This window comes from Microcebus murinus, chromosome 6, assembly GCF_040939455.1.
Source record: "Microcebus murinus isolate Inina chromosome 6, M.murinus_Inina_mat1.0, whole genome shotgun sequence".
In the NCBI taxonomy this organism is placed as follows: Eukaryota; Metazoa; Chordata; class Mammalia; order Primates; family Cheirogaleidae; genus Microcebus; species Microcebus murinus.
The window spans coordinates 15,001,744-15,025,847 of NC_134109.1; the positions used below are offsets into that span (position 1 = coordinate 15,001,744).

A 24,104-nucleotide genomic window follows, 5' to 3' on the forward strand; every position below is an offset into this window, starting at 1 on the left:
TTTCTGTGGATTCATTCTATTTTTCTTTATCTAGATTGGATACTTTTAAAACTTTTATTCTTGAGTTAATAAAAATTTAAGATTATAATTTCCTTCAAACTACTACTTATGGCATCCCACAAGTTTTGATATCTTTTATTTTCATTATTGTTAAGTTCCAAGTATTTTCTAATTTTCATTTTGATTTCTTTTTTGACCCATGGGTATTTTTTTAAAAGTGTGTTTTAAAATTTCCAAACTGTAGCCTGAGAATGCATTTTGGGAGAAAGAAAATACATACATATATATATATAATTTTAAACTGAAAAAGAGGTGGTTTTTATTTTTGTTTTGTTTTTAGTTGTCTCTTCAACATTGATTATTAACTTCAGTACACTGTGGTCAGAGAATTTATCTGTACAATACTGCTTCTTCAAAATTTGGTATATGGTCTAGTATAAATCAGTTTTTTTTTTTTTTTTTTTTTTTTTTTTTTTGAGACAGAGTCTCGCTTTGTTGCCCAGGCTAGAGTGAGTGCCGTGGCGTCAGCCTAGCTCACAGCAACCTCAAACTCCTGGGCTCGAGTGATCCTTCTGCCTCAGCCTCCCGGGTAGCTGGGACTACAGGCATGTGCCACCATGCCCGGCTAATTTTTTCTATATATATCAGTTGGCCAATTAATTTCTTTCTATTTATAGTAGAGACGGGGTCTCGCTCTTGCTCAGGCTGGTTTTGAACTCCTGACCTTGAGCAATCCGCCCGCCTCGGCCTCCCAAGAGCTAGGATTACAGGCGTGAGCCACAGCGCCCGGCCTATAAATCAGTTTTTTAAAAAAGTATTTCCTGTGTGCTTCAAAAGAATATGACTTTTTTTTTTTTTTTTTTTTTTTTTTTTTTTTTGAGACAGAGTCTCGCTTTGTTGCCCAAGCTACAGTGAGTGCCGTGGCGTCAGCCTAACTCACAGCAACCTCTAACTCCTGGGCTCAAGCGATCCTCCTGCCTCAGCCTCCCAAGTAGCTGGGACTACAGGCATGCGCCACCATGCCCGGCTAATTTTTTTCTATATATATTAGTTGGCCAATTAATTTCTTTCTATTTATAGTAGAGACGGGGGTCTCACTCTTGCTCAGGCTGGTTTCAAACTCCTGACCTCAAGCAATCCACCTGCCTCGGCCTCCCAGAGTGCTAGGATTACAGGCATGAGCCACCGCACCCGGCTGACTTTTTCATTATTAGTGTATGTTTTATGATCTGTACCTTTTAGCTGATGATTTTTAGCCCCTTTATATCTATACTTATATATACATACATACACACACACACACATATATATATTCATTACATCAGATTGTCTCTATATTAAACTATGGTGTGTGTGTCTATGTATTGTGTGTATATGAGAGAAAGAGCTTGATCAGTTAAATACTGAGAGTAATATCTTCAAATCTCCTATTACAATGTAGATGTGACTATTCTTGTAGCTCTTCAATTTTAGGTGTATGTATTCTGAAGCTATTTTATTGGAAGTATGTACGTTTAGAATTGTTTTATCTTTCTAGCAAATTGAACCTTTATGAATGTTTAATGACTTTATCTATAGTAATGATTTTTGCCTTAAAATGTATCTTATCTCATTTTAATATCACTGTACCAGCATAATACAACTTTTCCCATCCTTTTAACCTTTCTTTATCCTTTAGCTTAGGTTTGTCTCTAATAAATAGCATATGGCTTTTTAAAAAATCTGGGCTAATGATCCATACCTTTTAGCTGAAGAGTTTTAGCCTGTTTTTATTAACATATTTGGATTTGTTTCTATCATCTTATTTTGCATTTTTGTTTGTCTCACTTTTTCCAAATTCTTTTAACTTTCTAACATTATTTTAAATTGATCCTTCCACTCCTTATTTGCTTTTTCCCCCTTCTAATAGAGTTTTGGAAGTCATCATTCTGTTTCTCTTCTTTTAATGTTGATCTTAGAACTTTTAACATGAATATTTAAAAACGTTTAAAGTTAATCAATATCTTTAACCTCCTGGTCAATACAGGGCTCTGGAAATGTTTTGACTTCTCTCCACTTCCCAAGTAATGTGCTACATTTTTTCAGTACTTCAGTTCTATTTCAGTTTGGGGATTTTTGTTTTTGTTTTAGCTACTTAGTCATTATCATTATTGTGTTATAGAGCCAATACTTACTTACATTTTCATTGCTGATTATTTCTTTTTACATCTCAGATCTTCCTTTTTGGATCATTTTCCTCTCCTCTGAAATACATTTTTAAGAAGTGCCTTTAGTGAGGGTCTGTTTGTATTTAAAGCCCTGAATTTTTATCTGAGAATATATGTATTTTGCCCTCATTCTTAGACGATAGTGTTACTGGATATAAAATTCTAGGCTGACAGTTATTTTTCCTCTCTCACTTTCAGATTATTATTCTGCTTTGATCTGTTTTACTTGTTTTATCTTAATTAATACTCTCCTTTAGGTAATGTTTTCTTTCTGTTACTCTCATATCATCTTTGTGTCTTTTTTTAAAAATACTCTAAAGTTTGACTATGATGTGTCTAGGTATGGATTTCATTTTAGTTATCCCGCATGGGATTGCTGACTTTTAACTCTGAAGAATGTTATCTTTCATCAAAAGTAGACGATTCTCGGCCATTTTCTATTAAAGTATTAGATCATCCACATTTTTTCTTTTCACTGGGAATCCAGTTAGATTTATATTAGTTCTTCTTACTATGTTTCATCTTGTCCAAGCTTTCTTCCATATTTTCCATCTCTTTGTCTCTCTCTCCCACATTTTGTGTGGTAGCATCAGACCTAACTTCTAATTCACTAACTGGGAGCCTGGGGGACCAAGATCCCTGAAGCCACTTCAACTCCCTCTGAGGGTCACCAGTAACCATGGAGCTGCCAAAATCAATCTTCCTGGTGCTCCCTTCCCCCTTCCCCTGCACGAGTTTGGGCTCTTGTTCCAGTGCTAGGATAGACATTTGCTCTGGAGAAACCCTGGCTTTCTTGGTTGCCTGCTGCTCACATTTCAGATTATTTTTAAATGTTTCATTTGTGTGTGTGTGTCTACTGTGGGTCTCTGAGATTCCTCTTATTTTCTAGTGAACGTAGCAATGCCTTTAAAATATGTTGTTGCACTTTATCTAGAATCTTTGGTATTAATAGTCAGAAGAGTACCTTCCAAATGTGTCTCCCGCCACCTGGCTGAAAGTGGAAGCCTCCAGTCATCTCTTTTCTTCCGTATATCTTTCTACTTGTGCATGGTTTTGGACAGAAGCATTGAACTCGCTCCAGTTCCCTGCTTCTACAATGCCATTAATTCCATCTGCTTTTTACATTTGGCAAAAGATCAGAATCCTCAAGTAAATCCCTTGAAAGGATGACTACCCTAAATGATAGCCTCTAGGTTTAAAGCCATTCGTTCCAGAGAGAACCCTAGTGCACCAGATAAGAGGTGGAGGTGACATGTGCTTATTTTACTGTAATGGAACAAGTAATTAATTGGTAGGAAAAAAAAAACAGCAAAATGGACACGTCATAGCTTATACCTTAACTTGTTTGTTGAAAGCATTGCTCATTCTCAGCTTGAACTAAAGTGATTTCCTCACTTTTTCTATTTGGTATTTCCCATTATTTGATGAGAGAATGAATACCAGGTTTTTATTTGAGATTAATAGCATGTGGTTTTGTCGAGCCATTGTTTTTTTTGGAGACAGGGCCTCGGTCTGTTGCCCGAGCTAGAGTGCAATGGCATCATCATAGCTCACTGCAGCCTTCAACTCGTGGGCTCGAGTGATCCTCCTGCCTCAGCCTCCCAAGTAGCTGGGACTATAGGCACATTCCACTGTATCCAGCTAATTATTATTTTTATTCATTCATTCATTCATTCATTCATGGTAGAGATAGGATCTCACTCTTGCCCAGGCTGGTCTTGAACTCCAGGGCTCAAGCAATGCTCCTACTTCAGCTTCCCAAAGTGCTGGGGTTATAGGCATGAGCCACTGCTCCTGGCCTGAGCCATGTGCCTTAAACTTTTAGAGGCCTAGTAAAATCAGGTGGCTTTAATTTATGATAATTTATGATAATTGTGACTATCATTACACGTAAATTCAGCTAAAACTGAAAAATTGCAGGCATTTCAGATGTATCACATGTTCGTTTTAATGAATGATTTTTGAGGAGGTGGTTAGAAATTTACCTTCCAACATGTTCAGGACGGCTGGTTACTTTTAAGCGTTTGGCATCCTGTAATGACAACCCCTGCAGCGGGGAGCGTTGGACACCAAGTCGGTGCGGCTGGCTTGCACCATCACAAGTAACATTGCAGCAAGTTATTAATAATTGAAGGAGCTTGTCCCCTCCCACTGAGTTTTGTTTGTCATTTGTGGATTATAAGCCCATGCTAAAAATCTCAGGGAAAGTTGATTTCATCAAGTGAGTAAGAGATAGGTTTATGTTCTAATTCTCACTCCCTGAAGTTATGTCTGTGCATCTGTTTTCATCCAGAAATTTTGATGATGGGTGTATTGATTTTTCTTTCTTCATCACAGTAAACTTCCTTCTTTGGGGGGTGACAGAGAGATATTTCAAATTTCTGCTCGAACCATTTTTGAGAACGAGCTGGGCCACCTCAGACAAGTCATGGGGCTCTCTGAGTTTCTGTTTGTCTTTAAAAGGGTTGGTGTAGGCCAGGGTTCCCAGGTGTGGGTCTCAGAATCTCTGCAATGTGGTTCTAGGTGGTACCAGAGACTCTGCCCAACACGGCACCCAATCAGTGGCTGGGGAATAATTTTCTTTCCTATTCTCCTTTTAATTCATGGGATCTCTTTAAGAAGAAAGTTTCAGTTTGGATCTGCTATGCTCTTAGCACCTCTCTAGTGCTGCTTGTCTCCCCGTTTAGGAAAGAGAGAAAAGTTCTCAGGCTTAAAACCTTTTCCTCTTGTGATGGTACGGAGCTAAAATTTAATATCATTGCTTTGGTGCTAGTGCATTTTTCCCCATCCCCCAAAATTTTTTATTTGAAAATTTGTCAAAGTTATGGAACAAGAGGAAAGAAAAGCACAGAAGATGTCCCGTACCCTTCACCCCTGCTCTCTGGGAACAAACACCGGGCAGTGGGGGCCATGTCCATCACCCGCTCCCTTGCTCTTGTGACTGTCGCCCCACACGCGTGTGTGCTCAGACAGCCTCCTGTTCTGCTTTACCGTGGAGAAAGGGAATCATGAGCCCCGAGTTATTTTTAAAAAGAAGGATTCAGATCTGAATTGATCTGTTAGAAACCAGACATAGCCCAGTGTACTCATCCAAGTACAGCTCACTATAAAACTATTCACTGCTAGTTCAGTAATTATTTTTATATTTCACATCATTTTACACTTTTATATCTTATACAACAAAGATCACAAGCACTGTAATAGCAGACTTTCATTTTCACTGGCTTTAGTAACCACGAATAGCTAGCTGTACAATTAATTATGTTTGCCAAGTTTCATACTTGGAAACGCCACAAAGTAATCTCACTCCAGCCATTTTCTTGCACCCAAGACCCGGCCACGAAACAGGAGTCCGCAGTAGACAGGTGTGGAGGAGGCCACCCCAGAGCTGGGGGCTGTGTTTGCAGGCAGCCTGTGGGATTGCTCCTTAGGGGCCTCTTCACCCTTACTTTACGCCGGGTTCTGCGTGCCTCCTGGCCCAGAATAGGGGGAGAAAACAAGGCCGAGCAGGGTAAGCATAGCCCTGCAGCAGGGAGTGGCAGGAACCCGGCAGCACGTAGAGCAGACACCATCAGGCACCACTAAGAACCTTCCTCTGCGCTCGGGCGTTCCAGCTCATCCTCACGCAGCCCGGTGTGGTCGCTGAGGGTCCAAGAGGGAGAACAGCCTGCTCAGAGCCACCAGTAAGCAACGCTGGGATACGAGCACAGGTCTGTCTGGCTTGAAAACCAGGCTCTCTCTCTGTGAGGGTCGCGAATTTGAGATCCCAGAGCACAGAGCACTCACGGGGACCTTCTGGGACGCACGAGGGCCTCATTGTTCACATGCACACTTTGCAACTGGGAGGGGTCAGCATGAGGCTCTTGGGCAGCTTGCAAAGGTTCAGTTGTGATAATGGCCTTCAGGCGTTCTGCTGGTGGACATTACAGTGAGGATTCTCTCTGCCAGCGTAAACTGAGCAGAGTTTCACAGGCTTCGAAAGCACGGGAGAGAGACCCCTTCTTGTCACTCCCTGCTACGCCCTCTTCCTCAGCGACTGTTTCCTCCCTTATCACTTTTATTTGTGTGAGATGCCACCAAGGTCTCCTGAGCCTCGAGGCCCACCAGGGTGGTGGTGGTGGGGTTCACTCCTGTGTCTCGTTGGTCGTCCCGACCCCACAGCCTTCCCGCCAGTGCCACATCCTCAGGGAGGGGCTGGCCAGTCACGGCGCTGGAGATCCACTGTCACTGCCCAGACTCCGCACTCTCTGCCACACGGTTCCCCCTGCTGCTGAGTTCCCTCAGCGTGTCTGCCGGGTGTCCACTGTGCTGGCACAGTGCCAGCCAGTCCCTGGGACGTAGCAGTGACCGGGCCCTGTCTCGTGGAGCTGGCACCCCAGCGGGAAGCACAGATGTTGAGCAAGTCACCACCCGGTTGATGATGATGGTGGGACGTGCTCTCTATGGAGGGAAAGTCAGAGTCCTTATAGTCGGGGTCATCGAGGCAGGGAACGGGTGGCCGTGCTCCCTGGACTCTTACAGGAAGTGGCACCAGCGGGGTATCACAGAGCATCTCCCATCCCCGCCCAAATCCTTCAGCCCTCGTGTCCGAGGCCAGGTGGTGCCACATCTTCCATGGAACTTTCCCTGGTGCCCTCTCCCCGGCCTCTCCAGGTGAAAGTCACCCTTTCCTCCCTCCGAGGGGCGGGTGCGTCTTCTGAGCACCTGCTGTGTGCCAGGCACAGTCAGGTGTGTGGCTGCTGCCCAGACACAAGGAACGTGCGGCCCAAAAGGGAGTAAGCATCACAGCCATCGTTTTCATGCCGGTCCCCTGCAGCCGTTAACTCAGTCCTCAGCCCAACACCCCCGTGAAGTGGGTGTCGCTGCTATTCACTTTGCCAAGAAGGCAACACAAGTGGGGGTCAGTGCATTGCCCAGACGTAAAGACACACAGTAAGCAGGTATGTGGAGCGCTCTAGAGGCCTGACAGGAATGTGTAGCGGGCACCCCGTTCCAGGGAAGCCACCAGGGAGAGTCGGTATGATGATGACGCTAGGAGCTCAAGCTTGAGAGTCAGACTTTGGTTCCAGTCCCTGCTGTGCCACTGAGTAACCGTGGGGGCCTGGAGTAAGTCACTGTACTTCTCCAGACCTCACTTCAGCCACCGTCAAAGAAGGATGGTGACATCCCCAGGATCACCTGGGCACACTTAGCAGGCGCCTGGCGGGTGGTGAATTCAGGACACAGTGCCTTAACTGCCGTCTCATTGTTCTCTGACTGTGACTTGGCTCTTTGTCGGGCTGCGGCGTCTTTGTGGCCGCGTGTGCACGCGGTCCAACCCCGAGTCCCTCCCCTGGGACCCTCCCTGAGGTCAGGCGTTTCTGTCAGGCGCTCGGCGAATGTTTGTAGATCGCAGGAATGAGGGAGGGAATGCGTGCGCGAGGAGCTGTCACCACATGGCGGGTATCTTTTTGCTGAGCGCCGGATTGAGCCCTCTGACAAAAGCCTCCTAATGGAGCAGCTTCAGAAGAGAGCGTGCTTTTCCCTCTGAAGTATCCAGCCGGCGTCGTCTGGCTCCGTGGTGTTGGCGGGTACGCGAGGCAGGCCCAGCGTGATTTTTATGGTTTAATGGAAGAGATTGAGCTGCCACCGCTGTCACTTCAGAGGAGTGTTGTTTTGACGTCTCAGCCGCACAAATTGAGTGAAAAACGCCAGAGATAGGAGCTAAGCGGGGAAGCCCAAGGTGTCAGGATTTAGGATCCTGCCTTTCGAAGCAGAGCCACCCGTTGCCCCGAGGTTTGCGAGTGGCTGGATTGAAGGCAGGTGGGGGCCTGCATCTGAGGGGGTCTAACTGTGTCCTCTCTTTGTCCCCCCTCCCCCCCCACTGTCCCCGCCCTGCAGGAATGGCATCACCAGCTGCCGCATGCGGACTGAGAGCGAGCCGTCCTGCGGCTCCCCGGTGGTCAGCGGGGACCCCAAGGAGGATCACAACTACAGCAGTGCCAAGTCCTCCAACGCCCGGAGCACCTCCCCCGCCAGTGACTCCGTGTCCTCCTCCTCCTCCTCCTCGGCCGACGACCACTACGAGTTCGCCACCAAGGGGAGCCAGGAGGGCAGCGAGGGCAGCTTCCAGAGCCACGGGAGCCACAGCGAGACGGAAGAGGACGACAGGAAACACAGCCAGAAGGAGCCCAAGGATGCGCTGGGGGACAGCGGGTACGCATCCCAGCACAAGAAGCGCCAGCACTTCGCCAAGGCCAGGAAGGTCCCCAGCGACACCCTGCCCCTCAAAAAGAGACGCACCGAAAAGCCCCCCGAGAGCGACGACGAGGAGATGAAAGAAGCGGCCGGGTCACTCCTGCACTTGGCAGGGATTCGGTCCTGTTTGAATAACATCACCAATCGGACGGCAAAGGGGCAGAAAGAGCAAAAGGAAACCACAAAAAATTGAAAACAAGTCACTGATTTGTTTTGAACTTACGGCCATTTGGTTTCAGCATGTCAGGAGATTTCTAATGATTTGTGGCAATATCAGCAATTTTTTTTTTCCTTTTTTCTTTTTCTTCTTCTTCTATTTTTTTTTATTTGATTTGGTTTTCTTTCTTTTCCTTTTTTTCTTTTTCTTTTTTTTTTTAATTTGCCCCCCTCTCCTTTGTTTTGGACCCTTAAGAATTTTATTTTTAAAGGAGATTGAAGCCATAGAACTCATATTGACACTCAGCTGTTTTACAAAAGCTTTTCATTATCTGAAGACATAACTGAAAAAGCCAAAATTTACCATTGCTTCCTCCAGCTTGTCAGAGAGCATGTGGCCGAACCCACAGATGTCAACGTTAGTGCCACAGGAACACACACCTGGCACCTAGAAGGCACGTACGTGTGCAGAGTCCTCCTCGTTCAGGTCCAACCCTCAGGTTTACAGAGTCAGGATGTCCACCCGGTGGGGTTCACTGAGAGAAGGCACATAAAGCGATTGGGGAGAAGGGAGAACCCCTCGTCCCCCTAGGAGCAGACCCAAGTTTGTGGCGCCAGGCACCCAGTCGTGCCAGCAAAGCCCTTGGCATTGTCATGCAGCGGGCACGGGGGCCCGGCCACCGGTCCTCTGTGCTGCCTAGCCCTGGAGCCTGGTATCGATCATCTTGTGAGGTGGACACTGGATCATTTGTATGTACCAGGTGTCAGTGACTAATGAGAAGAAATGGGGTACATTTTTAGTGATGTCACTAATCATTGAATTCTGTTCGATATTAAATTAAGAAAATGTTCCAAAAGCCATAAGCCTGAAGGTTGGCCCTGTGCGCGCGCACACACACACACACACACACACACACACACACACACACACGTGTGCGCACACACACACAATGCAGACACACACACGTACACACACCCACACAAAGGACAGTAAGAGAAAACTGATGCAGAAAACAAGCTATGTCTTCTTAACTGCCCACGTGAAAAGCGACCAAGTTCAGGAAATTACAGTAGCTGTTAAGGAAGGAAATAATGGTACCGATCTTTTTCTGTCTGTCAAAACTATTTGATCCAAGTGAAAAACAAAAAGACAAAAAACAGAAAGCTATGGAACCTGCCATTAGTATTGTGGTGTATTTTTAAAAGATTAAAGGCACATTGATGAAAAAACAAAAAAAGATTAAAACATGGCAAAAAAATAAAGTAACTCCTTTACTGCCCTCAAAATGGAGTTTGCAATTCATATCAGTCAGGATTCATCCTTGAGAAAATCATTGATTTCCACATTCAGCCAGTGTAGCCAGCAGAAATTTCTGATCCACAATGCATGGATTCCTTTGAAGAAAAAAAAGAAAAAGAAAAAAAAAATCACAAAAACAAACTTTTTTTATTCAAAAATAACAAAGTTCTTGTAAGGTAAATAATGTATTTAGCATGAAGCATGAATTATTTTCATATAAATATAGAAAATAGAGAAAAGGCTATGCCTCTAATTTTTAAGCCCTTAGGCTTAGAAGTTCTTTTGGTTTTCTTCATTTTTCCTTCTTTTTTCTTTTTCTTTTTTTTTGTTTTTGTTTTGTTTTTTTTTTATTTTTTTCTTTCAGGTTGTTTTGGTTTTTTGAAGCAGGTGTTTAAGGTTTAACCTTCTTCAGGGACAAACTCTGACTGTTGGGGAACTTACTCTGCAATATAAAAATATCTTCATGCTCTGGTAGGGCTTGGATGGTTGAACTCTGTACCGCCTTGCGTGCACTTCAGCCCCGACCCCCTCTGATTCTCTGTTGAAAAATGTGTCCTTTCTCTTTGTCTGTACATGTTTAACATGACGCAATAATTTGAGGGCAAACTTAGTAGTGAGTGTGTATGATAGAATCAAGAGAATTATGGGACGCTTACTTGAGAAAATCATTACCGTGATTTGGTTCTAGGAAAAAGGCACTGAATAATTATGCAAATTAGCCAGAAGAAGGGGAAACATGCTAATGGGCCTTATTGGGTGAGGGTACGAGATAGGGTACACGTGAAGGAGGAAGTGACACACAGGTTGGGAAGGCCAGCCCCAGGCATTGTGTTGCGACAACGCCATTTCGCAATAGGAAGGAGAGGCTGGCCTTTGCTACCACCTCAGCATACTAACTAACCTGGAATTAAGACCACCTAGATTGTGAGAGCTGAATTTAGACAACCGGATGATGTCACACAGACCAGAAACTCCTGTTATCTTTGCCTAAAAAAGAAAAAGAAATTTTTTTTGTTATTGTGGAGGGGGGGGATCCATAGAGAAATCTCTAGAAGAATATGACCTTCCATCCAAATGGAGGGAAACTCTAAAACACAAACAAAAACACCCACTACTGTGGCTCAGGATATGAGGGTCGGGGGGAGAGGGAGAGAACTGAGGCGACCTTGATTTTTTTCAAAAGGGACAGTCATGGGCCAAAGCCGAGCCCATCTGCTAGGACCAGGTACGTCAGAAGCTCCATCAGCCAGAACAGTGGTGCATTTCCCATACTTACCTTCCTGTGCGCTGCTGATGAGAGAACCTGAAAAAAAAAAATCAACACCTCTACGCCAGGTCGAATGCATGACCCGAACCTGAATACTTCCAGCATTTTTGTTCAGGACATGGATGGGAATAAAGATGTATTTTTGCAGTGCTCTCCGTTCCCTCCATCTCCCAAACCCCTGACACCCTAAAGCCATCCACAGCTATGGAATCTGCACAACACCTTGATCTGTGTTGTCCCCTGTCCAAGCCCGAAAGATCACCACCTCAATCCCCCACCCTCAGCCCACCCCCAAGATGATAAAATCCAGACTTCTCTCCTAAAAGGCAGAGGTAAACATTCAGGACTCTTTCTGGCAGAGGACTTCTTCCAATTCAAACCCCACAGTGGGCTGTCTCCCCTCATTTCATTTTTCTAAAGGGGCAGAGTCCTCTTTTAGAAAAGAATAAAATGCAATGTGTGTGATTTACTTTTCTGATCTCTGAGAAATAGAGAAATATAAAAGTGTGTTCTTAACTCCAGAACCACTCTTCTTGCATAAATACCTCATCGGGCAGCTTTCTAAGTGTTATTTTCCTGAGTCTCCCTTGCCACCTTCATTGGATCTGCTGGAAGACTTGTTGGGGAACCTTTAGCGAGGGTAATTTTTTCTATTTTTCTTCTGTTTTTGGAGGCATACACATTATGCATAACCAAAACAATGGCTCAATTGTGTTTGACTTTGTATTTTGACTGTTGAGAAAAAAAACAAAAACAAAAGTATCAATGTGTATGTGGCTGTTTGTAGTGAATTCATTGCGGAATGAGGTTGTCCATGTCCTTAACAAGCCAAGGGGCTGGAGGCACCCTCTCTTATCCCCTCCTCCAAGAGCAGTAGAGAATTTAAGCACAAGCCTATTTGTGAAAGAATATTTTGCTTAAGTGTCATTCACTTTAGTCTTGGAATTCCTTCCCAAAACATCAGGTGTTCTTTTAGCTTCCAAACTAGCATATGTATCCATTAGTCCGACAGATCGCTTGAGCACCATTAAGGGGTGTGGTGTTTTTGTTTTCATTTCTCCTGCTGGGAGAAGTGGTGGTTCATGTGTCATTCCAGTATTTCACATACTCACACGGGGCGGGGGGAGGGGGAAACGGGGAACTATAGCAATATTTAAAGATGCTTTGGAAACCAACGGTGAACACATCAGCACCATGACATCTACAATTACTGGCTATTGGCCCTCAGACACATTTAAGAGAAAGAGACCGTCACTCTTTTTTTCTTAAATGATATACACATAGTTATTTTTATCCTGGTATAATTGTCTTTTATCTTTATCTAGTACTATGTGGAAAGGGTTTGCATCATAGATTTTTCCCAGCCTTATAATATACCATAAGCTCCTACTTCCCTTCCCCCTCTCTAAACAGTATACTTTTCAAGAGTTCTTTGGTAAAACCATCTCTCTGAAACTAAAATGAACCAAACCCACGTTTAGATAATGGTTCGAGAAAACCATAGCCAAGACAGGTTTCTGTGGCAGGTTTCAATCTTGGGGCTGAGTTTTTAAGAAGGAATATACCAGAGGCCTTTCCCAAAAATGGATTTATTTTTTTTTTATTATTTTATTATTATTTTGTTTGTTTGTTTTGTAGAGGTATTCAACATGTCTAGTGCTTGCTGGCCACAGCAGTTACTGCCACAGGGCATTGTGGAAGAGGCCATTGTGTCGAAGGCTCCTGTCTGAGGAACAGTTTCAGGCAGTGGGTTCTGTAGAGTAGAGACCATGAGGATGGCTTTTGTGCCCAGCTCAGAGTCCTGTGACACACCAGGACCGCTCAGCACCAAGTGCTACTGACTCAAGTTGCAGTGAGTCCACTGTGTGCGGGGCCTTTAGCCTCTCACGGAAGGGCTTTGAGAAGGAATCAGAGTTTTGTACAAGTGACCTAAATGTGAGGGTTTTCTCTATGAGATTGGATTCAATTCAGTGTGATTTTCTCTTTCCCTTTTAAACTTTATTCAGGTTGGGACTGGTTTCTTTCCGGTGGATCACAGCGGCCCAGATGTTGCGACTTATTTTTTATGTTTCTGTAGAGAAGTATTTTTCTTTCATCTTCAGGATTTTTGCCACCAAAAGCAAACATTGGAACTCTGTGTCCCCTCTTGATTGTGACTTACCAGTGTTGACAGTTAAGTCCTTGGTGTCGTAGGTCCCAGCCCACCAATACTATATCAAACACTGTTATGCACATAATGCAGCACTGTGATCTAATTTAAATAATACTTTTTTATTATTTATACTACTATATATAATATACATCAACACTTTTGCTATATAACCTAAGTGATAACCCTCTTTTAGTTACCTGCCAAACTCTGGACTTTGGTTTATATTGCAGTTAACACAGTTACCAAGTTGTAATGGTGTCTTTTTTTTTTTCTTTGTAATGGAATGTGTAAATCAAAGTATATACATTGTGTGGTGTTCCTGTTTCTGAAGTTTCATGAGGATTTACACATGGCATTCAGTGTTCTGTATAGATCTGCCTACCTTTGTGAATTCACCCATTCACCCCTCTTTGAGAGAGCACCAGCGATGGTGGTTAGCTCCTTGTGTTTTCTCTCTCTCCTACTGGTTATTCTTGAATTAAGCACAGACTCGTCAGCTCAGTTGCTTTATCATGAATAATGTGTGTGACCTTGCAATTCTTCCACAGTTCAGCAAACAAGTGCTAGCTTCACTGACCAAAAATTAAGGAAGGAAAACACAATTTTTAAACCGATCCATCTTTTAACGGCCGAAACCGATGTGTCTATGGTGCTGCATCTTGCTGTTGTTATTTCTGAAATCAGACCCACGTGAAAGATCGTTTCTGACTTGACTGTGAGATGCTCACAAGTACCCTTCCTGCTTTGTTAGCATTGAAATCAAGACTATTTATTTGGAATATATACAACTGTGTTTTTCCGCTGTATTCCGTTTTGCAAGAGTTGAGAACAGCCTTCTCTGCCTTTTGCAAATAATTGATATTCCATATTGGATTCTCAAAAGACTTCGATATGGTGAGCCTATCAAACCCAGAAATTGTATTTCATCCTTCCATGACTGTGGCCTGAGTTCCCCAGCCCCTCCCTGCCTTTTCTTTAGATGAAACATAGCACACTTTCAGTTACTGAAACATGCAACGTTTCTTGAGTATCTGTGTTGAGGCCATCTGAGCTCACAGCTGATTCAGTAACCAGCTTCATGCTGTGTCATTCACACTCACTACTTATACTGCCATGGTGAAAATGTGGAGGAAAAAAGTATCCATGTGTGTCTGGGAAGCATATACACTTGTACATTTTTTAATACTCTGATTCTGTAACATTTCTTGAGTTTTGTTTGTGTTTTGCAGAAAAAAAAACAAAAACAGTGATAAAGCAATCAGAAGACCAAGAGGTTTACTATTGATGCTTAGGGTCGTCTGACCTTTGCCGGCCAATAGACATACATGGCCAAATTTATTTCTGAGAGTAATAATTTTTCAAAAGCCAATTTTTTTTTCTGTATTTTCTGTATGAAACTGCCAATATCATGAATAGAAAGGGAGAACCATAAAGGAGAAAGAAAGTGATGTTCAGTTATGTTTGTGTTGACCTAGAGGAACAATTGTGGAGGCAGGCGCAATCAGCCAAACCTGATGGTGTTGCTTTGGAAGCATCCTTACTTGCATTTTGCATTCTTCGTATGTAATCATATTGCCAAAGACAAACTATTTCATCATTTATTGTAAATAACACTTTTCCCCAGACCTACCATAAAGTTTCTGTGATGTATTGTCTTCCAGTTGCATAAAAATTACTGAGTTGCATCAATTGAAAAACACCACGTGGTATTGTGTGTGTCTCCATATGCAAATGCCGGGTAGTAAAATAATTTCTCTTTCTTACCTGCAGTAGGATGTGTGTGTGCAGCTTTTTGATAGTCTGGTTGTAGGGTCTCAGCTGCATTTACCGTACCCATCCTCGTGCATGCTTTCACGTTGGTGGAAAATAACACACTTCTCTGCAAATACGCAAATGTGCGTTCAGAGGCTGGGCTCGCCCGCGGGCCTCTAGAGTTCCAGCTGTGGGGTAAAGACCTGGTACACGAACGGGCTCCAGGACTTGTGGTTAAGATGAAGTTTGCCTTTTATTTGGAAGTTGTCAAACAACAAACTGAATTCGTAGCCTGCCAATTTATCCCGGGTTCTGAAGGTTTCTTTTGATGACATTCCTAGCCCTAAGATCTTCATCTTCCAGGATCTATATTCCATGACCGCGCAAATGCCTATCTCAGCCTACTGCGCATGTGTGAGCATGCGCACACACGCCCCAAGCGCCAACAAGGTGCTAATGAGAAAGAGGGGAGTGGGAATAAAGGCAAAGACCACAAGACAGAACTCACCATGCGGGAGGAGCAGAAAGATGATGCTCTCAAGAGTTTTCTGGTTCGTTTTGTGACGGTCTTGGTTTTTAGGGTCCCCTGCCCGCAGGTCCCACCGGCAGCAGTAACCCAAACAGAGTTGGCCTCAGCCACCTCCCTTTTCCTGGGCCCCCACATCCACCGGTGTCTTTGTTCACAAGGATGCTCCTGTCCCCCAGTGGTCATGGTGTCACTGTAAGGTCACGGGCCCGTCCGCTCTGGTCACACTGGGATAAATTCCTCCCAGTGAGGGTTCTCGAAGTGGGCACCTGAGCATCCTCTATGTTCAGCCCGGTCGCTGCCTATCCATTCCCACCGTCGGGGTCACCTTCAAGGCTGCGGTGTGACCTCCCAGAGGACAAATCAATATTGGAGGAGACTTGATTGGGAGGAAGAGCCAAAATCATTCAGAAGCAAACCAAATCTGATGAGTTGGGCAATTGGCCAAAGTGGGTAATGCTTGAGGCCGAATATAAGATGTGGCCTTCCTAAAACAGCACATACACACAACCGTTTTCAGTCAGTGATTCTCAAGGGAGCTGGAGGAGAGACACCACTGCAGATGGTCGGAGTACCTGAGGGAACCCTGTCAAAGTCCTATAAATTCTCAGAGAAGGGACATTCCCCCTGAGGTATCTCAGGGACTGCAAAGGCCATTTGGGGCATCGATGCTGGGGCATGGTGGGTAAAGGGCAGGGATGCTGTTGCCCTGAGCAACTTCCCTTTCCTCTTGACTGCTGCTCCTGAACTAAAGTCTGAACTAAAAAGTCACCATCCTTCTAGAAAGTTCCAAAAAGATGAGGGCATGTTCAGAGGGAGTCTGGTACCATTTTGTTTATGAGCTGAAAGCTCATGTTTTGTCACTCTGTTTCCAGATCCCCTAGAAAATAAATGGTCCTATGTGTGCACAACGTAAGTGTTTTGACCTTTGTTGTTTTTTTTTTTCCATTGATACGAATACAAAAGGGGAGCTGGATAAGGACACTTTTAAAAAAAGACTCAAGGACAATTGAATAAATTAGTTTATTAAATGTTTGCCCCTTTGTTTTGTGTGACTAAACCTTTCCAGAACAGTGTGTTGTTGTGTTTTTTAATAATGCTCATAGAAGTAGTACCTATATTTGAAATCATTATTGGGCATTTTTGGATAAAGTATCCTTCGTGACTCAAGAACTATTTTATTTTGCCTTATAATGAAGTACTTTTGGAGTATATATGGCTAAATCTCCCTCAAATACAACGATTTATTTGAGAGGGACCCAGAATTCTATTTTCTCATCTGCTACATATTTCAAACTGACTTCTAAATATATATAACGTGGAGAAAGTGAAGCATGGTGGTGAAGTCTGAAAACGAGATACTTGGCTGATACTGTTTCTTCATTAAATGAGTCCATTCTATTCACATCTTCATACTGGAATGGATGTGAGAGACCATTGGATCCAAACTCCCCATTTGAGGGACCAGGCAGCTGAGGCACAGGGAAGTTAAGGGATTTGCTCAGGGTAACACAGCTAGCTAGTCACACAGCTGGACTTAAAAGAGAGGAAAATTTTCTGTCTTTCCTATTGTCACATCCATCTATTTGGTATGTAATTGTTTTCATCAGATCTGTAGAATTTCATAGCTGGCAATTCCCAACACACACATGCCATCCACTGGGTGGCCTGCCATCTTCAGCTGTTATCTTACCTTTCCATGTTCAGGTTGCTTCTAGTTTCTTTATTATAATAATATTGCAATGCAGAAATACTGCAATGAACGTCTTCAGGCATGTGGCAATTTAACATAGCTTCAACATTACATAGTTTCTTTTAGTTACATAGCCAATTGGACTATTGACACAAAAGTATGATCAATAGTGTAGTTGTTTATACACAGGCTTTCCAAACGACATCAGTGCTAGCAGCAATGAATGCAAACCCCAATTTCATTACACTCTCACCAGTATTGGATATGATTTTCCTTTAATTTTTGTTAGCAGACAAAAATAGTACTTTGTTGCCATTTTCATTTCTAGCAAAGTTACATTACCTTCCATATATTTACCGACTATTAATTATTTTCTTTTTTCTGAATCATCTGTAACTGACTCTCACAAAAGAGAGAAATCAGATTCATAAACTTTTTCCTACAAGTTCAATGTGAATCAGTGGTTTGGTTACATTAATAGAAATTGAATATCTAGGCCAGGCACGGTGGCTCATGCCTGTAATCCTAGCACTTTGGGAGACTGAGGTGGGTGGATCACTTGAAGCGAAGAGTTCAAGACCAGCCCAGGCAATGTAGTAAGACCCCATCTATACAAAAATAAAAAATAAAAATTAGCCAGTCTTGATAGTATGCTCCTGTAGTACCAGCTACTTGGGAGGCTGAGGCAGAAAAATGGCTTGAGCACAGGAGTTTGAGTCTGTGTTGAGCTATGATCGTGCCATTGTACTCCAACCTGGGTGACTGAGTGAGACCATATCAAAAGAAAGAAAGAAAGAAAGAAAGAAAGAAAGAAAGAAAGAAAGAAAGAAAGAAAGAAAGAAAGAAAGAAAGAAAGAAAGGAAGGAAGGAAGGAAGGAAGGAAGGAAGGAAGGAAGGAAGGAAGGAAGGAAGGAAGGAGAGAGAAAGGAAACAAAGAAAGAGAGAGAGAGAAAAAGAAAGAAAGAAAGAAAGAAAGAAAGAAAGAAAGAAAGAAAGAAAGAAAGAAAAAGAAAGAAGAAAGAAAGAAAGAAAGAAGAAAGAAAGAAAGAAAGAAAGAAAGAAAGAAAGAAAGAAAGAAAGAAAGAAAGAAAAGAAGAAAAGAAAGAAAGAAAGAAAGAAAGAAAGAAAGAAAGAAAGAAAGAAAGAAAGAAAGAAAGAAAGAAAGAAAGAGGGAGGGAGGGAGGGAAGGAAGAAAGGAGAAAGAAAAAGGAAGGAAGGAAGGAAGGAAGGAAGGAAGGAAGGAAGGAAGGAAGGAAGGAAGGAAGGAAGGAAGGAAGGAAGGAAGGGAGAAATGGAAGGAAGGGAAAGAAAGAAAGAGAAATAGAGGATCTAGAATGGAGGAAGTGATAGTTTCTCCCAATTAGCCATTAAATAGTGTCAGGATGACCAAACACATCACCTGCCCTCAGAGGTTCTTTCATATTCCAATACTTCTAATTGTCCTTATAGTGACACAAAATCCTACTCCCTAAAACTTTCACCTGAAGCTTCTTGGGCTGGCCTAAAAGGCCACAAAAATGCAAACCTAAATCATCTCATACATGGCAATCATTTATTTGTTTGAAAACAACAATAATTTCTTCCCTAAGTCTTTTCTAGAATAAATATTCCAATTTTTGCCTACTGTTTCTCTCTTTTGGATATGTTCCAGCTTATGCTCAGAACTGAGAACTGGTTATAGAACTCCAAATACAGTTTGGCGATGAGAAACTATCACCTCTTCCATTCTAGAGTTTGGCGGTGAGAAACTATCACCTCTTCCATTCTAGAGTCTCTATTTCTGTTAATGTAACCAAACCACTGATTTGCATTGAACTTACTATTAACTAAAACAACTAAGTACTAGTTAATGGCTTGCTTCTCCAGATACTCATTTTGGATAGCAGCAAAGGACATTATATTTATCTCTATTAAATCTTCCCTCCTTAGATTTAATCCATTGTTCTAAGCCAATTCAGACTGGCAGTAGGGTGGGGGTGTGAGGGTCTGGATTTTGTCATCCAAAGCCCTCCAAGTATCATTCAATCACATGTTTGAAGATGTCTTTTGTATAATATATTGATTAGGACAAAGCTAGAGCCAGGTGGCTTGGCTCTGGGGAACCCCTTGTAGGTCAACTGTCATCTCAGTCAGCATCCTTTGTGGCCATTCAACTAGTTATGCATGCATCAGGTTTTCTGAAGATGTAGCCTACATTTCTTCATCCAATCAAAAGTTTTGTATTTTGTCAAATACATCCTTGATCTCCAGGTGTAAGTCTCTAGTCTTTCTTTATAAGAAAGGAAATAAAGTCACACTCTATTAATATGAGTTTTGCAAATGTGAAATAAGAGAATAAAGAATAAAGAGAAAAAAGAATAATAAAATTTCACTTATTATACAAAACTTCAAATAATGTAAATCCTACTTTATTCCTGTGGGGGAATTAGTCTTGATTTATGCAAGTATTAAATTATATGAGGTCTTAAGAAACATATCCCTTCCATAAAAAGAAACCACCATTCATTCATTCACTCACTTACTCTAGCTTAGTGAGCCCAACCTGCCTTCCTTGCCAAGAGCTTACAAACCATTCTTGTAATAATCCATCCAAGATTCTCACCCAGAGGGTGACATTGAGACTGTGGATCTACAGTGTGGAGACACTGTTTTCTCCTGTTTACAACCTGGAAATTTCGGCATAATGCTCAGTAGTATTTCTTCACTCTATATGCAAGCCTATTTAAGGGTCTGCTGTATCTAGCATATATATAGCCTCTAAATGTAATCAAAAGCATTTAAAATAATTGGTTTCCTTTAAAAAAAATACTCAGAAGTTGAGTTTGGTTGCTTCTGGCACCTATTTAGTTTTAAATACTTGCCCCTTTACCCAATATGGCATATATATTTAAGCATCCAGAATTTCAATAGCCTAAAAAGGCAGTCCACAAACATGAAAGGATAGAGAAGAAATTAAAGAAGAAATAGATTGGAAAGTTTTTTCAATTCTCTCCTTCATCACAGTCAACCTACCCTGGTATTTCAGCAACTGCTATGTGACAATCCTGATGGGTGTTGAGAACGAAGATAAAAAAAAAAAAATTTGGCTCCTACCTTTAGGCATGATCATGTCCAAAAATCCAGCCATGCTGATTAATGGGTATCTCACAGGCAGCTGGTATATCTTTCCCCAAACTTCTCAGAAGCTGTTGTCTTTTCTAGACATAAGAATGTTGGTTGCAAAGATCAATCCAGCCTTTGTCTGTTCACCATCTGCAGACCCGGCTATCCCTCTGATGGGTGAATTATTTCTTAATGAACTAATCTTTGCCGCCTGGTACCAGCTCTGTGATAAAAAGAATTTGGGACATTTCTTCCCTTCTGCATAATGCTTGAAGTTCTTGACTTATAAACAAGCATTTGTCTCCCCTCTCTGCCCTGCTTCCTGCTTTTTCTTCCTATCACCAATCTCAAAATTCATCACTCCCTTCTCGAAATTGCTCTAAGAGTGAAAGATTAGAGAAGCCAAGTGGTACAAGATGCTCTTGCTTTATCTTTTTTTTTTTTTTTTTTTTTTTTTTTGAGACAGAGTCTTGCTTTGTTGCCTAGGCTAGAGTGAGTGCCATGGGGTTAGCCTAGCTCACAGCAACCTCAAACTCCTGGGCTCAAGCAATCCTTCTGCCTCAGCCTCCCAAGTAGCTGGGACTACAGGCATGCGCCACCATGCCCGGCTAATTTTTTCTATATATATTAGTTGGCCAATTAATTTCTTTCTATTTATAGTAGAGACAGGGTCTCGCTCTTGCTCAGGCTGGTTTCGAACTCCTGACCTCGAGCAATCCGCCCGCCTTGGCCTCCCAGAGAGCTAGGATTACAGGCGTGAGCCACCATGCCCGGTCTCTTGCTTTATCTTAATAATTCTCCTAGCACCCTCATGGGTGAACAAGGTTTGCGGGGAGATTCGTGAAGCATTCTGTGGATTATCAGACTAGTAACCTCCCCAAAACTCTTATTCACTGAACATGCTACAGACTTGCAATGGTTCATCATGTCCCGCCTTCTGCCTGAAGGTGGACCATGGCAGCGAATTCCACTCTGAGCTCAGAGAGAATGTGCTCATGTATGCTGCTTTTTTATTGTTCCATAATGCAAAAGGCATCACTTTTTGATGCTTAATCTTTTCTGCTAGACCATTTCTTTTAGCCTAGAAATTTCATCTAACCCATCAGAACAATTAGTAGGGAAACAACTCTGTTTTTCCACCTTTATTGGCAAGAACTAATTTCTTAGGAGTGAAAAGGTAAACTGGCAACTAAGAAAATTCTTGGGGGATATATACTTCATGCCTGAGTTAACTTCCTTACACCACAAGGGTAGAATTCCTCTTCTATATCTAAGGACTTGTAACTTAATAATAACAACATAAACACATCATACATAATATTAATCTTTAGTGTTTACAAGGGTGTTGTCAAGAAGCCAACCTGTCCATCCCAAACCAACCCCACTAAGAACCCCCAGGGCATCCTGAATCACTCCTGTCATTTCTCAGACCCACCTGGTGTGTGGCTGTCCTCAATGACTCCAGCCCCCAAACTCTTCAGGCTTTTGGGGGCTTGGGGCCTGGTCACATTCTTTCCCTCTCCCTAAAGCACTCTCCTCACCCCTCTTTCCTCCTGAAAAATCCCTCTCTGCCCTCTAAGGCCCGAGTCAAATTGTTCTATAAGCAAGTCCCAGACCACCAAAGTCCTACCTCTATTGGTGGCTCCCAACACAGGGAATTAGGATTCTGAATCTACCTGTTGGATCCCTTGCTAGAATTGAGCTCCTTAGGGGCAGGCAGGCCTCAGATTTTATGCTGAACCCCCAGGTCAGGGCTGCCACATTTTTATCTAATTCAGCATCATCCCATTTTATCAACTTGGTGTTTCCAACGTCCCGATGTTGGGTTCACACGGCACATTCCATGCAAGACAAGTCTGGACCCAGAAGGAGGGTGACTTCTCTCACCTTGAGACCTGCCCAACTGCTACTGGGTCCTGTTTGCTGGTCCACGATCACCTGTACGTAGGCTATTGAAACTAGAAAGTTAAACTCCATCACGTTATTTTGCCGCATGAGCTACAGTGAAACTGACAACTCACCGATAGTCGGCCAGTTTATTTTATGAGAGTTGTTATTTGGTGAGTCAGGAAACCAAGTTTTAATTCCACCTCCACCAATAATTACCTGTGCAGCTTTGGGAAAGCCACTTAACTTGTCTGGGGTGGCCTGGTTCTGAATGCAGGTTGGTAAGTCAGCACCAGCCCCGACAAAGTTTTTGGCAGTTGGCAAAATGAGAAGAGTTGAATGATGTAGGGAATTGTTCAAAAAATTTAAATTATTCCATTCAAAGGGCGATCCTTTCATCTAAGATTATGTTCCTCCTGTTCTTTCGGTGTCGCAATGTCCTGCCTTCTATAAAATCGTGGTGATCATAGATGAAGGTGTGTGTTTGCTTTTAATGTCCTCAGTTGGCTAAACAGGCAGTTGGCAATGGTATGTCGGTCCCCTCCCCCCCACGTTTTTCTTTGATTCTGAACCAGTGCTACATCTGTCTCTTTTCCACAAGAAAGTTGCCTGATATTCACCCTAGCCAAGCTGTAAAGCAAAGTCATCCTGTGGAAAGTGTCCTGTGAGAAGACGCTGGTGTCCTTTTCCAGCTGGTGAAGAAATTCAGGACTCCAAAGCCCATGTTGTGTCATTGTCAGACCAGAATTATGGTGACGTATGTTCTTGGGAGTCTATCTGAAGGTTAGATCACCAAGTCACCTCTTCTCACCCACAGCTCCCCGAAGACCTCCAAAACACACAGCGTGCAGGCCCCATCTCCACAGATGGGCATGAAGTTAAAATGACTCATTTGTTTATTCAACAAGTGCACGCTGGGTGCAGACTCGAGGGCCAGGTGCATGCGTAGCCCTGGGCATGCGGGATGACTGGGACAGGATGCGGTAAGGTAGGAATCCATTTACATTCCATTGCCTCAGGTGCCCTCAGGTAAGATACCTAGGTGCAGAGAAGGAACAGCGTGGCCTTTCCCAGGGAGTTCCCAGCTTCACACTTGGCTGCAGCCACCTGAGGGTGCCTCCCACTTCATACCTTAGACACAGCCTCTTTGCCCATGATCCTCTGAGTCACGTGGATGTTCCACGAGCACCTGCCACTCAGCACAGCCAAAACAGCCTTGTTGGCAAAGACCTTCAGTTGCTTATCCAACGTCTACCCGCCCTTTCTTCCTTAACAACAGAGCCCTGTTGGGAGGGGCGACATGCCCATCAGAAAGACTAATACCCCAGCTTCCCCTGCGGAGGGAGGCCTGTGGGATGGGAAGGGAAGTTGTTGGGTGTGGCTTTTTGGGCAGGGCTTTCTGGAAAGCTCTTTAAAAAAGGACTGACACAACGGGGGGGGGGGGGGGAACATCTGTCTCTTGCCATTCCTGACCACCTTCCCCGTCTTTCCTTCTTTTTGCAATGTGGAATTCTATATGAAAACTGGAATTCCATTGTGAAAGCTGGAAGGTAGAAGCCATTTTATGACCATGAGGTAACCTTGAGGAGACCTTGAAAATGAAAACCAGGGGTTAGGAATAGTGGAGAAGAAAGTTGGCAGGAACCTGGGACACTACTGGCACCAAGAAGCTACTGCATCAGATCTGGATCTCCTACCTTCAGACTTTTTTATCATGAGAAAAAAAATAAACTTTAATCTTCTTCAAGTCATACTTACTTCAGATCTGTTACTTGTAGTCAAGCACAATTCCTAACTCACACAGGACTCATTGTTATCTAGCTCC

At 43.1% G+C, this 24,104-nt stretch overlaps 1 protein-coding gene across 8 annotated transcripts in view; it reads left to right on the forward strand.

The window, feature by feature from the left end:
• FOXN3 (forkhead box N3) overlaps positions 1-15,018 on the forward strand; it is a 379,439-nt gene extending 364,421 nt beyond the window's left edge. For all 8 annotated transcript variants that reach the window (XM_076003781.1, XM_076003778.1, XM_012773976.3 and 5 more), the window contains one exon: positions 8,088-15,018. In XM_076003781.1, the coding sequence (XP_075859896.1) occupies positions 8,088-8,637 (550 nt within the window). In that variant the 3' untranslated portion in view covers positions 8,638-15,018. The remainder of the gene's footprint in view (positions 1-8,087) is intronic.
• The last annotated feature ends 9,086 nt before the right edge of the window (positions 15,019-24,104 follow it).